The sequence below is a fragment of the Delphinus delphis genome, chromosome 3 (assembly GCF_949987515.2).
Source record: "Delphinus delphis chromosome 3, mDelDel1.2, whole genome shotgun sequence".
In the NCBI taxonomy this organism is placed as follows: domain Eukaryota; kingdom Metazoa; phylum Chordata; class Mammalia; order Artiodactyla; family Delphinidae; genus Delphinus; species Delphinus delphis.
In genome coordinates, this window is record NC_082685.1 from 100402310 (window position 1) to 100415694 (window position 13385).

General features: G+C 37.9%; 1 protein-coding gene across 1 annotated transcript in view; it reads right to left on the reverse strand.

Annotated features, from left to right (window-relative positions):
• Positions 1–13385, reverse strand: part of ADGRV1 (adhesion G protein-coupled receptor V1) — a 565763-nt gene that overhangs the window by 53607 nt on the left and 498771 nt on the right. The window contains exon 87 of the mRNA XM_060009164.1: positions 6548–6669. Within this exon, the coding sequence (XP_059865147.1) occupies positions 6548–6669 (122 nt within the window). The remainder of the gene's footprint in view (positions 1–6547; positions 6670–13385) is intronic.

A 13385-nucleotide genomic window follows, 5' to 3' on the forward strand; every position in this document is an offset into this window, starting at 1 on the left:
CAAGAAGAATGCATTTCAGCTTTTGGAAAGGTTCTTCTCTGTATATGAATCTTCTCCAGAACTTATTTTTCAGCATCTCCAAGAAGCTCATGCCTCTTTACTGCCGGCTACCCTCATTATCTTACCTGGGATTCCCTACATGTAAGAAGATTGTCAGTTAGTGAAATTTTGACGTAGTCAATGTGCGAGCCCTAGAGAAACCTGAAATAAATGCTGTATGTAAGTCTGAAGCTGAGTGGTTAGGTTAAAAATAGAAATGTATTTTAGAACATAGTTAAGCTAGGAGCGATGCACAAAACGTTTAGAGTGTGGCATAGGCACTGACCCATCAGACTGCAGGTCTAGTGCTGGAGCAGGGTCCTGGCGCTCCCTGTCTAGCCAACATTAGCCTTTTAGCTGCTAGAGGTCTGTGGTGCTTCTAGCTTAAATAGCTAGAAGTCTGGGACACTTGCAGGGGGTTTAGACAGTACCTATTTCAATATTATGATGACTGATAGGGTTCTACTAGTGACTACCAGCTGAGTATCAAACTTAGTGATTATTTTCTTTAATTGTTACACAAATGTGGATATAACTTGGACTAAACATTTTAAGAAAGTTGTCATCTGTAAGTTTTAGCATAAATCTACTTAGAAATGACAAACTCAACTTTTTTTTTTAAAAAAAAATAGTGGTTATTGAGTTAATGGATGAGAAAATTAAGAAAAATAATGTAGTCCCTTATGACTTTTCTGTGGACAATACAGAGACATTTGGTTATATGATGGATCCCAAGGATATTCATAATAAACCTATGTCACATTGATTAAGTTTCCTAGTAGTCTGACAATAGCTGCCCTGGGCCTTGTCCAAACATATCGATGAACAAGAAAATTTAGAAAATATATATAATGGACACCTGTTACTTTGGTCTGCCTAGCATTGTTACCATTCTATTGGTAAGAGATTCTTTTCTTCTGGTGGGAATTCCATTCCATGTGGTTTTTGTGAGATCAACTCATCTTTCCACTGTTAGCGTCTGCTCATGACCCAGGCCTGGCCAGAGTACCTGCCACCCTGTGACTGGTTTCTGGATAATGGGTGATTCAAAGTGAGGGTAATTTAAGTCCTTCACAGGATTTTCCCTGCTGGGGCTGGAAAGCCGGTAGGAATTAAGACTGGTGGTGGCTACCATGCTCAGCGCACTCAGAAAGCCCATTTAGCAAAAAACAAGATAGAGCCCCGAGGCCTTTGGGATTTGGGATTGCTAAGCAAGTATGTACAGAACTACTTTTTTCTTTTTGGAAATTTTAGAGTCCCTCTTTTGATACAAAAGAAAGCGCAATGGAAATCAGGATTTGTTCACCTCACGTCCACACATCAAGTGCATCATGGGGAAGTGGAAAAACAGCAGATACCATAAACATGCTGACATGCTAGCAAGCAACTCCTAGAATTAAAAAAAAAACAACCCAGGAAATAAACTCAGAGGACATTTCCCCCTTTATTCTCTATGTTCTGCTTACTCGATACTCAACAGTTTAAATTTTTTTAAACAGTCAAGAAGATGTAAATAACATGCCTAAATCAATAAAAAATTGAATTAAAGTTCAGTTCTTGAGGAAAAAATGTCTTAGAGTTCAAGGAAGAAGCAATAAAAATAACAGTAGACATATTTAGAATGATAACTTTTTTTACATCACTTTTGCATTTGCATCCATCATGCTTTAGAAAGTATTTCATATACATTTTCTTAAAATGCTCAAACATATTAAAAGTTTGGTAGCTCAACCCTGAATCTTCAGAAAGTGATCAAGAAATTTCTGATAATATTTCAAATGATCAAGATTTTCTTTTTTAAATTGTACCCAATAATAAATATCAAATATCAGAATATTATAAAAATATAACTTTCATCTGTCAGTTTCAGAGCACCTATGGCATAATAATAATCTGAATTAAAAAGTGAGGCAGTAATCACCTCTGAGCAAAATATAAAAGCCAAGCGTAAGATATATAGTACACTTTTCCGGTCACAGGTGTTGACAAAAGCCAATAAGAAAATACAAAAGTCAGGGACTCCCCTGGTGGTCCAGTGAGTAAGACTCCGTGTTCCTAATGTAGGGGGCCTGGGTTCGATCTCTGGTTGGGGAACTAGATCCTGCATGCATGCGGCAACTAAGAGTTTGCATGCCGCAACTAAGAGTCCACATGCCACAACTAAGAGTCCTCATGCCGCAACTAAAAGATCCCACATGCTGCAACTAAAGATCCCGCATGCCGCAACTAAGACCCAGAGCAGCCTAAATAAATAAATTAATTAATTTTAAAAAAGCATGGAATCATGGAAATGCCCAAGTTGAAGACATGAAGTAGTTTATAAATTAAATGAACTTTAATAAACCCTAGAGAAACCATATTTTCCAAGTGTTTCTTAACAGGCATTCCTTTTAGGACTGACTCACTGAGCACTGGTGCTAGGAATATGCCAGTGCACCAGATACCAGGCAACAGTGATACAAAAAGTCATTGCTTCAATGGTGCCGCACAGATGGAATTAAGCTCATTAAACATGAGTTTGAAATATTTTTAGTTTTTACTTATACTTAGCTTGTTTTCAGTTCCTCAAAGAAAGAGATCATAACAATTCCTTTTTTATCTTCCTGTGAAACATAGTTTAATCCTCAACAATCCTCCTTTATTACCAAACCTCTAACCTCCATAAGAGCTCAATAAACCTTTCTCTTGTGTGTGGTTTGATAGGTTACAATGGCTACCATTTCAATCGTAAGGCTTAATTTATTTAATTACTGCTGAATTACAATTACAGATTTCAGGTGTCCAACCCGAATCCCACCAATTTCTCTCTAAGCAGTCATTTCTTTACCATCTTCCAACCCACTGTAATTTATTATTTACTTTCTGCTTAGAAACTGCTCCTTACCTTTTACTATTTTTACCACAAGCTTTTAATCCATTCCTCTCAACAAATGTTCTTGCTTTGTGCCTTTCAGAGATAAGAGAGAGCATTACATACAAACCCCAACTTTCCAGACTTTCAGCTCCAGAAGAGTTTTTCGTGTACACCTATCCTTCCTTCTTTCCTGAGCCTCAGTGAAAGAAACATGTCTAATTCCTCCCTCAGACAGGCCGTCTGTCTCTTCTGTTTTCCTGCCCTGTCCATGATCTTGCCAAGGCAATGAGCCTTTCCTCCAGTTGTCAGTTTCTTCTTCTCTGTTGGTTCTTTTCACAAGGAAAGAAAACCAAACCCCCAAGTTTCCTTTGAACCAACCAACCTTCCTTCCTAAGCTATTATTGCTTTCTCCATTAAACTTCTTGAATAAAACAAACAAAAAAAACTGCTCTTTAACTGTGAGTTACTGTACAATTGCTTTATGTTCATTATGCCATTTAATTAAATCACACTGTAATCCTAAATGGTATTTATTCCCGTTTCACAGATGAAGAAAGTAGAACTGGGTAAACATCTGTGACTCAGCTGAAGTCAACCAGATAGTAGGCTGGTGGAGTTATGATCACACTTACTTTAACCAATGGTTCTCAAGCTGTGGTCTCTAGAGCAGCTGTATCAGCATCTCCTGGAACTTGTTAGAAATGCAAATTCTCAGGTCCCACCCTGATCTACTGTATCAGAAGCTCTGGGTGTGGGACCTACAATCTGTGTTTTAGCAAGCCCTTCACGAGATTCTGATGACACTACAGTGCGGGGACCAGTGCACTAGACCACAATGCCCTTCTGTTCTCAATCTATTTAACTTCTCTGCTACACTTGACAGAGTTAGGTGTTTTCTTTTGAAGCCTTCTTTTCTACCAGAAACTCCAAACTACTATATCTTGATTCTCTTTCACTAACAATCTCTTTCACTAGCCTTCCTGCTAAAACATTGGTTAGCTTTACCAATGTCTCCCAAATCTCACCAACTCACCAACTTTGCTGCATGTTCCCTAGGACCTTCTCTTGTTGTAATCTCCATGTTGACCAAAGGAGTCAGTGCCCAGCCATTCACCACAGCCAGCATCTCTAGGTGACGTTGCTCTCTTGCCCCCTACATTCCTACATTTAATTGGCTAACCAAATTTCGTCAATATTTATCTCTAGAATATTCTCAAACCTGTCACCTATCTCTGTCTCCAGGTGCACTCCCAAACATTATAGGCTGGAATATGATAACAGCCTTCCTGCCTGGAGCTGCTCTTCTTTTCAATACCATCCTAAACATTTCCAGTTATCCTTCTAAAAAGCAGGTATAAGCATGTCATTCCCATTCAGAATTTAAAAATTAAAAAAAAAACCCTAACAAAATTTAAAAAACTAATCAGAATAAAACAAACAAAACACCCAACTTTTATGGCTTCCCTTTACCTAAAGGCTGAAGTTTAACATCCTATTCTGAGCATGGTAACATGGTGATTAAGCCAACCTAGCCTTCTGTCTCCTCTCCCACCACTAACTGCAAAACCTTTCTTCCTCCCCCAAACCTTTGGTAAATGTAGGCAAGATTAATCACGTTTCTTTTTTGCAGCCTAGGCTAACACTGTATTCTGTGCCTGAAATACCCATCTCTAACTATCTACTCATCACTTATTTAATAAACATTAAATATGACACAAACTCAGGGGCAGGTAAAATGAACAAATTGAATATATCGAGTATAATGAGGTAACGTGCCCCATCTAAAGAGGGCAGCATCTACTCAAGACTTGAAAATTGCTGCCATGCAAATACTGCCATTAGAGAAAAGCCAGACATTCAGGTTTTCATGTGAAATTTCTCAATTTAAAAATTGAGCAAATATTTATTTATTTTTCACATCTTTATTGGAATATAAATGCTTTACAATGGTGTGTTAGTTTCTGCTGTATAACAAAGTGAATCAGCTATACATATATATATGTCCCCATATCTACTCTCCCTTGAGCATCCCTTCCACTGCTCTAGGTGGTCACAAAGCACCGAGCTGATCTCCCTGTGCTATGCAGCAGCTTCCCACTGGCTATCTATTTCACATTTGGTAGTGTATATATGTCAGTGCTATTCTCTCACTTCATCCCAGCTTCCCCTTCCCCCCATCCCCGGTGCTCTCATGTCTGTTCTCTACACGTCTGCGTCTTTATGCCTGCCCTGCCACTAGGTTCATCAGTACCGCTTTCTAAAATTCCATATATATGCGTTAGCATACGGTATTTGTTTTTCTCTTTTGGACTTACTTCACTCTGTATATTAAAAAAATCTAAAACCCTGCTCTGTGTACCATTGTGTGTCCACCAAATAAAACACATCTACAGGCTGTCAGTGTGGACTTTGGTGTTAGTTCTGCTAGGCCTAGGTATTCAAAGGTGACCAAGACAGGGCCTCTGACCTGAGTGGCTCACCTTTGGTGTCCAGCTCAAACACTAGCACAGGCAGGAGTAAACAAGTCCTCTACTCTGCTCTCATAACACTTTGTTTACATGGCACCTGCCAGAGTATACCCTTACAGCTAATTGTTTGCTTACTCCCTGAATCATCAGATCCTAGAGAAGCAGTGCTGTCATCTTCACCCTAGTAATGGTAGCACTGGCACACTGTGCTAGTAGCTGGTACTCAATTATAACTCTATTGGGAGGTGTCTATATATCAACTTGTATCAACTTCATTCCAAATATTTAAGCCACTTTGTATTTTTCCCTCCCTAAATCGATATTATGTTTTGATTAGGCACCATGCTGTTAGATATGATCTCACTAATGAATCTGTCTCCTACAAAGCAAACCTAAATATGTTTTGAGTCATGTTTCAGTTTTATGCTGTAATCCTAATATTTTTCCTACAGAGGTTTCTTGTAAGACGGTGGTCCAAACAAGGGCTGTTTACAGATATCCTTGGCAAATTCAATAAATTGTTTTAGTCTAGGACACATCTTTTCACTTTGAAAAATAAGAAAAAATGTGTTCATTTGTTCAGTTTGCTAATTTCAGGGTACAACTTTTTTTCCATTTAACAAAAGCACTAAAAAAGTCAGCTTTAACTTTTGTTACAGTTATATAATTCCTGGTTACGCTATCCAAACATTCTCACAAAGCTAATTTAAGCTAGGCATTGCCAGACTTGGAGGATGTCAATCAGTTTTCAGTGAACCAAAACACTAAGCACCAGACTCAAGAGGGAATTGCTTGACCATCACTGTTATTTTACTCTCAGTTGATCTAATTTCTAGACACAGACCCACCCCAAATATGTGCATATGCCCTAGATGGCTGCCATCTGTGAAGTTTATAAACATCAATCCTATTGAAAAAGAAACATGTTTTTGTAGCTACTTAGGTGTTGTCAAAATGAAGGAGGGTAAATATTTTATGTCTTCCCTATTTGTATAACCAGCAGTTAGAGGGTCCAGCCATATTTCAGGTGTTAAAAAATTTTAACATAATCTTTGTCATTTTATTCTAAAACTCTGCGTGATGTTTTTGTGCATACGAATTCACCTACATGTGGACACTTGATTTCTTTACGTTGAAACTCCCTGCCTCGTGTTTATGTGTGCTGTAACCAAACTGTAAGGCTTACCTGCAGACTGTTGAAAATGACAAAGAGGACCAGCATCCAGAAGTGTCTGTAAGCCATGTGCAGGCCTCCCCAAAGCCATGTCATTGAAATCAGGGCAAAGAGATACAAAACCAGTGGAATTTCTAGACACCATAAAATAAAAAGAAAAGAAAAAGAATTTTTGAACTTCAGAATACTGCATAATCATACATATACACAAAATTATTTTTAGCTACTTTCTGGAGATACTCTCTATGTCTAAGCACTCATTTTGAAAGAACAACCTTGGAAATACCATTCTTACAACAGAGAAGAGAAGGCAATGGTAACGTTGCTGAGTCCACCTTCCTTCTGTTTTGCTGGTAGGCAGGGGACTGAAGAAGGATGAGAACTGTTCCTCTCCTAGACTACCACCTGCTGGACTGTTCAGGAACTGCCACCAACAACTGGGGAGATGCAATCACATTTCAATCCCAGGGAAGACCGGGTATATAAATCTCCTTAAAAGAGCTCTCTACCAGAAAATGGTAGGCAGCAGTGTGCTCTCAAAATTACTGTAGTCCAGTCTGACATTTTAAAACTTAAGTGATATAACTTGTTTGTATGTAATGGAAAAATACATATTTATCTCTTTTTCTGAGTGGACACCAAACGTCACAGCTATGGTTAAGAGCAAAGATGAAGTGAAGGATTCACTACTGACAACACTAAGCTTATTCTACCCATCATTTTATTGTGCAATTTGTTTTAATAGTTTCCAGAACAGATTTCTTCAGGGCCAAAGGACTTCATTACCCTTTCTACTTATTTTTGATATTTGGGATTTAGAATAACAATCTTAAAGAAGGGTTATTAATATTTAAATGGCAAGCTATAGAATATTTGGAAACTGAATCAGATCTTAGCAGCTGCACATAAACACATTTTCAAGCTACTGAAAGACATCAGGAAGGACCACACATCACTGACAACTCTCATGACAGACCTCAAAGTCCATATATATTCAACATCAATTAATGCCTAAAATCTACATACATTGTAGAAATCTGAACAGTTATTTACAATTTTAGCAAATTAAAAATCTTATTTTATTTTGAAACAATCTCAAACTTATAGAAGGGTTGCAAGTACAGTATGACAAGAAAGTTTTGTTTTTCCCTGAACCATTTGAAAGTTGCCAACCTGATCCCCCATCACCTTCTGAACATTGTAATGTATATTTTCTACAAAGACATTCTCCTACATTAACACAATACAACCATCAAATGAGAAAATTAACACTGATATGTTACAACTATCCTCAGATCCCACTCAAGATCAGTCGATTATTCCAGTAATTTCCTTTGTAGCAGAAGAATCCAGTTGACTTTTCTGTAGTCTCCTTTAATCTGAAATGGCTCCTTTAACAGTATGGAGGTTCCTTAAAAAACTAAAAATAGAACTACCATACAACCCAGCAATCCCACTACTGGGCATATACCCTGAGAAAACCACAATTCAAAAGGAGTCATGTACCACAATGTTCACTGCAGCTCTATTTACAACAGCCAGGACTTGGAAGCAACCTAAGTGTCCATCGGCAGATGAATGGATAAAGAAGATGTGGCACATATATACAATGGAATATTACTCAGCCATAAAAAGAAACGAAATTGAGTTATTTGTAGTGAGGTGGATGGACCTAGAGTCTGTCATACAGAGTGAAGTAAGTCAGAAAGAGAAAAACAAATACCGTATGCTAACACATATATATGGAATGTAAAAAAAAAGGTCATGAAGAACCTTGGGGCAACTAGGGGCAAGACAGGAATAAAGATGCAGACCTACTAGAGAATGTCCTCAAGGACATGGGGAGGGGGAAGGGTAAGCTGGGACAAAGTGAGAGAGTGGTAGTGTATATATGGACATATATACACTACCAAATGTAAAATAGGTAGTGGGAAGCAGTCGCATAGCACAGGGAGATCAGCTTGGTGCTTTGTGACCCAAGGGTGGGATAGGGAGGGTGGGAGGGAGGGAGATACAAGAGGGAAGAGATATGGGGATATATGTACATGTATAACTGATTCACTTTGTTATATAGCAGAAACTAACACACCATTGTAAAGCAATTATACTCCAATAAAAATGTTTAAAAAATAAATAAATAAAAATAAAATGGCTCCTTTGAGTGTCGTTGGCTTTTGTGACTCTGGCATGTTTGAAGATTACCAGCCAGTTTGTCTTGTAGAGTGCCCTTAAATTTGAGTTTGATATTTTCCTATGATTTAGATTATAAGCTTTGCCAGAAATCACAGAAGTGATCCTGGGTTCTTTTCATAACATTCTATTGGATGGCACAAGATTTCTATTTGTCCCATTATCTAGGAGGCTCATTTTGGTCATTTGATTAAGGTAGTGGCTGCATGAATTCTCCATCGTAAAGTTAGTCTTTTTCCTTTTGTAATTAGTATGTATCTTGCATGACATTACTTTGAAACTAGGTAACTATCCTTTCACTTATCAAATATCTGATTTATGCGTTTACTTATTTTTATAATATGGATTCATATATTCTCAACGTAATGGGTTATCATCTATTACTACCATTTATTTTGATGCTCAAATTGTCCTAAGTCTGATTAGTGGGAACCCCTTGAAGATGGTTTCTGTGACTTCTGTTATGTCCTCATCATTCTGCTTTGGCCCAACAAGATGTTTCAAGCTCATCTTGTACTTTCCCTGCCCCAGTCCTGGCTTCCTTTAGGGTAGAATGGCGTTCAGAAACCAAGATCTGGGGCTGGGTATGGTCATTGCTATTGGGGCGCTGCTGCTCCTACGTCCTCTCAGTAGACAGAGCTGGGGAATACCTGTCTGCACACATCTGTACACACACTCATTTCCATCTAGATTTCTATATCTATCTCTGTACAATGAAAATCATAGTATACCAATATTTCCAATTCCAATCCAATGCCACAAGGTTAATTGGAATTGTATCTTTTTCTGTATTTGTAACTTCCTTCTCTGTTGGCAAGAAATGTATTTCTCATTATTCTTAAAATATTTACCTATTTGATCAACTCTATTGATTGTAACCAGTCTCCCACTGCTGTTGTCCCTGCCTTGCACAGATGGCCTCCCAAATCCACTCAGGTTCTTAGGAGCCCCGTGAGTACACTTCACCCTTCACACGGATGCCCCCTCACAATGATTGGCTTGTGACACTCCATGCTTGACACCTTCCACTGGATGCATACCTGGCTCTGTCAAACTAATGGTTTTAAGACGGAATTGTTCTGGAAGGGAAAAGAAAGGAAAGAAAGAAAGGAAGAGGGAACCTGAGCATGTTTTTTTTTTTTTGAGAAGAAAAAAGGCTTTCGAAGGACACCATACTGATATCTTGTCAGATATCCCCTTTTTAGAAAAATGTCAATTGTCTAAGTTATTACAACTGCACAGAGAAAATAAGAATAATATAAGACACAGTTTCTGCAGATGAATAGTTCCTGTGTCATCGATGCCTTACCACAGGACAGGAGCAAATATATTAAGATTTATTTAATTTTTTTAAAAAACATCATTTTTGTTTAATGAAATCATACAATTTGATAAAGGGCCAGAAGGCTCTTATTTTACTTCTGACAAGATACCTTAATACTTAGGAAATTGCCTAAGCTATGCTCGTGAAAGTTTTCAGAGATTAGGTATTAGTCTGGCAATTGCATCCTTTGCTCTCACTGTGCAAGGACAAAATTCTATTTATGTCTCTGTGTACAGTGTAAAAGGACATGCATATTTTGCATGAACAGCTAGGAACCAAATTTTCAAAATTTGGCCCGCATGTTCCTGCGAGTGCCTAGAGCCAGACAAGTGCTGTGTTGCTGAAAAGCTCCCTGCGGAAGCCAGAAGAGCATACCGGGGCTGACTAGGAACACCCATGCTTTTCTGGAACTCTGCAGAAAAGTGTGGTAGTTTGGCAACCCAGATCAGAAACTGCAAGGAAAGAAAGCCAGTCATAAATAACTCAGTATACTGCACAACAGACCCCAGGCTGGTTTTCCAGCAGTGCAACACTAACGAAGACATGATTTCAGATGGAAGAAACATATCCAGAGGTACATCCGGATTTTGTGGGCCTGAACTTTTATAAAATTTGGAAAGCCTTCTTTAAAAAATAAGAATTTCAAAAGCATAATTAGGTAGAAGATCTTGGAAGAGGTCCATGCAAGTAACAGGCCCTAAAACGTATGCCTCATCAGCTTTATGGTGAACCTAAAGGAGGTACCTTTCACCTCTGGGGCCTAGAGTAACAATGACCAAAGGGAGAAGGGGTGTGAGAGTGGGTGATGGTGATGAAAGTGGGGAGGAGCATGTTGTTGTTTAAAAGCTACTATGAATTCCACTTGGCAAATTGAAAATTAATGTTCTTTTAATGAAAATCATTTAGTTATATATTTCCTAAGCTGATACTTCACGTTTGGTGAAATACTAGTAACTTTTCTGTTGCCTATATAAGTCACTGCTTACTGAAGCAGGCATTTATGATAGGTAATGTTAGAAATATATGTTTAGGAGTGAATTAGTTAATAGAAAACAGAATCATTTCGATGTTCCCGATAAAAGGGAACCCTAAAAACACAGTATTGGACCCATGGAATAAGGGTATCTATATAAAGACTGTGCTATCCAGAATATACAAGGAACCCCTCGAAGTCAACAAAAAATAAACAACCCAATTCAAAAATGGGCAATGGACTTGAACAGACATTTCTCTCCCAAGAAGATATACAAATGGCCATTGAGCACAGGCAAAGATGACCAACATCACTAGTCACTAGGGAAATGCAAATCAAACCCACAATGAGATATTATTTGTACCCACTAGGATAGCTATTGTCAAAAAACGAGAAAGTTACAAATGTTGGCAAAGATGTGGAGAAATTGGAACCCTTGTGCCTTGCTGGTAAGAATGTAAAATGGTGCGGCTCCTGTGGAAAATGGTTTGGTGGTACCTCAAAAAGTTAAACACAGAATTACCACATAATCTAGAAATTTCACTTCTAGGTATATGCTCAAAATAATTAAAACCAGGGACTCAGAGACTTGTACATCAATGTTCATGGCAGCATCATTCACAGTATCCCAAAGGTGGAAACAACCCAAAATGTCCCTCAACAGATGAAAGGATAAACAAAATACAATGTACACATACAATGGAATATTGCTCAGCCTTAAAAAGGAATGAAATTCTGACATATGCTACAACGTGGATAAACCTTGAAAACATTATGTTAAGTAAAATAAGCCAGACACAAAAGGACGAATATTGTATGATTCCACTTACATGAGGTGCCTAGAATAGGCAAATTCAGAGGCAGAAAGTAGAATAGAGGTTACCAGGAGCTGGGAGGGGGAAAAGAGGGAGTTATTGCTTAATGGGTACAGAGTTTATGTTTGGGATGATGAAAAAGTTCTGAAAATAGATGGTGGCGATGGTTGCACAACACTGTGAATGCATTTACTGCCACTGAATTGTACACTTAAAAATAGTTAAAATGGTAAATTTTGTGTTATGCATATTTTACTACATGCTAAAAAAGAGAGGCTTGTGTCAAGATGAAGTTCCACAATGAGGGAGAAAACAATCCTCAAAGTACTTAAAATACTTACATTAGCAAGAGTCACTCATGTGATAAACAAAGTAATCTGAAAAGGTTTTAGTGAAAGAAATTACTTGTGGAAAGTATCAAAAAAAAAAAAAGCCCGACAAGTGGATTTGTTATTTAGTACTACTATCATTAGTAAAGTCTACTTATGGGAGTCAGTAGATTCCATAAGATCTCTTTACTTTTTAGTGGAAAATATGATTTCAATGAATTGCCATTTGTAAAGGAAGTATGGTTCTATATTATGTCTTTTCTTTGTAATTGCAGTCTTGGCTTTATTGCTATGCACCAGTGACAACAATAATGGCTTTATTATGGAAATCACACCTCATTTACATGAAGCTGAAATTTATTCTGTGTTTACAATCTTCTAAAGTACTTGTTTTAATTTTACCTCACTGATCTTCTGATTCTAACAATTTGGATGTGCTACTAAAACAAACTCATCAACGTAAAACAAGGAACACAACTGTGAAATAATGTGGAGCTAAGATATTTATGGGTCTATTTCCAACAATAATCATGCATTATTTTTAAATTAGAAAAAAAAGGTAATCAAAAAAAGGCATCAAAAGGTCTTATTTCTAAAATATGGGCCTTTATTCTGAAATGAGCAGATACTTGAAGGTCAAGAAGTTTCATTGATCTGATCCATTTCCTGGTGAGAAAATATTAAATGTGCTCTTGAGCTTTCTTAACAAGGGTTAATACACAATGTATAGTCACCCACCTGTATTCTCAGCAAATAAACCTAATGTTGTAGAAGAGAACAAGGCACATATTTCACAGAACTGCCAAATCAGTATTAGGATACTGTGGCTGGAACAGATAACAACAAACTTATGGACTGGATTTGTAAATTGTTCAAAGAAACACTCCATACTTCATCTGGGTAGTTTGCATTCCTAACCTTTGGTCACTAGTCCTATACCTGGTTCTAGTTTTAAGAGTTTCCTTCTTGCCTCAGTACTTCAACACGTTCCCAAAAGAGCTCTTGAGAACCATCTGGGCAACAGGGAACCCACTCTGAGTCCTGTGGCGCTGGTGTCCAGACACAGCTGCAAACGTTTGTTGCAGCAGGCTAGACTGTGTGTATGTCACCTGGATGATGTGCCAGGCTCTTCACTTTATTTAGCCATCCTTATCAAACTCATAATCTCTAGTGTCACCTGCTTTCAATGAGCATTTTAGGCCAACAATATCCAAATATG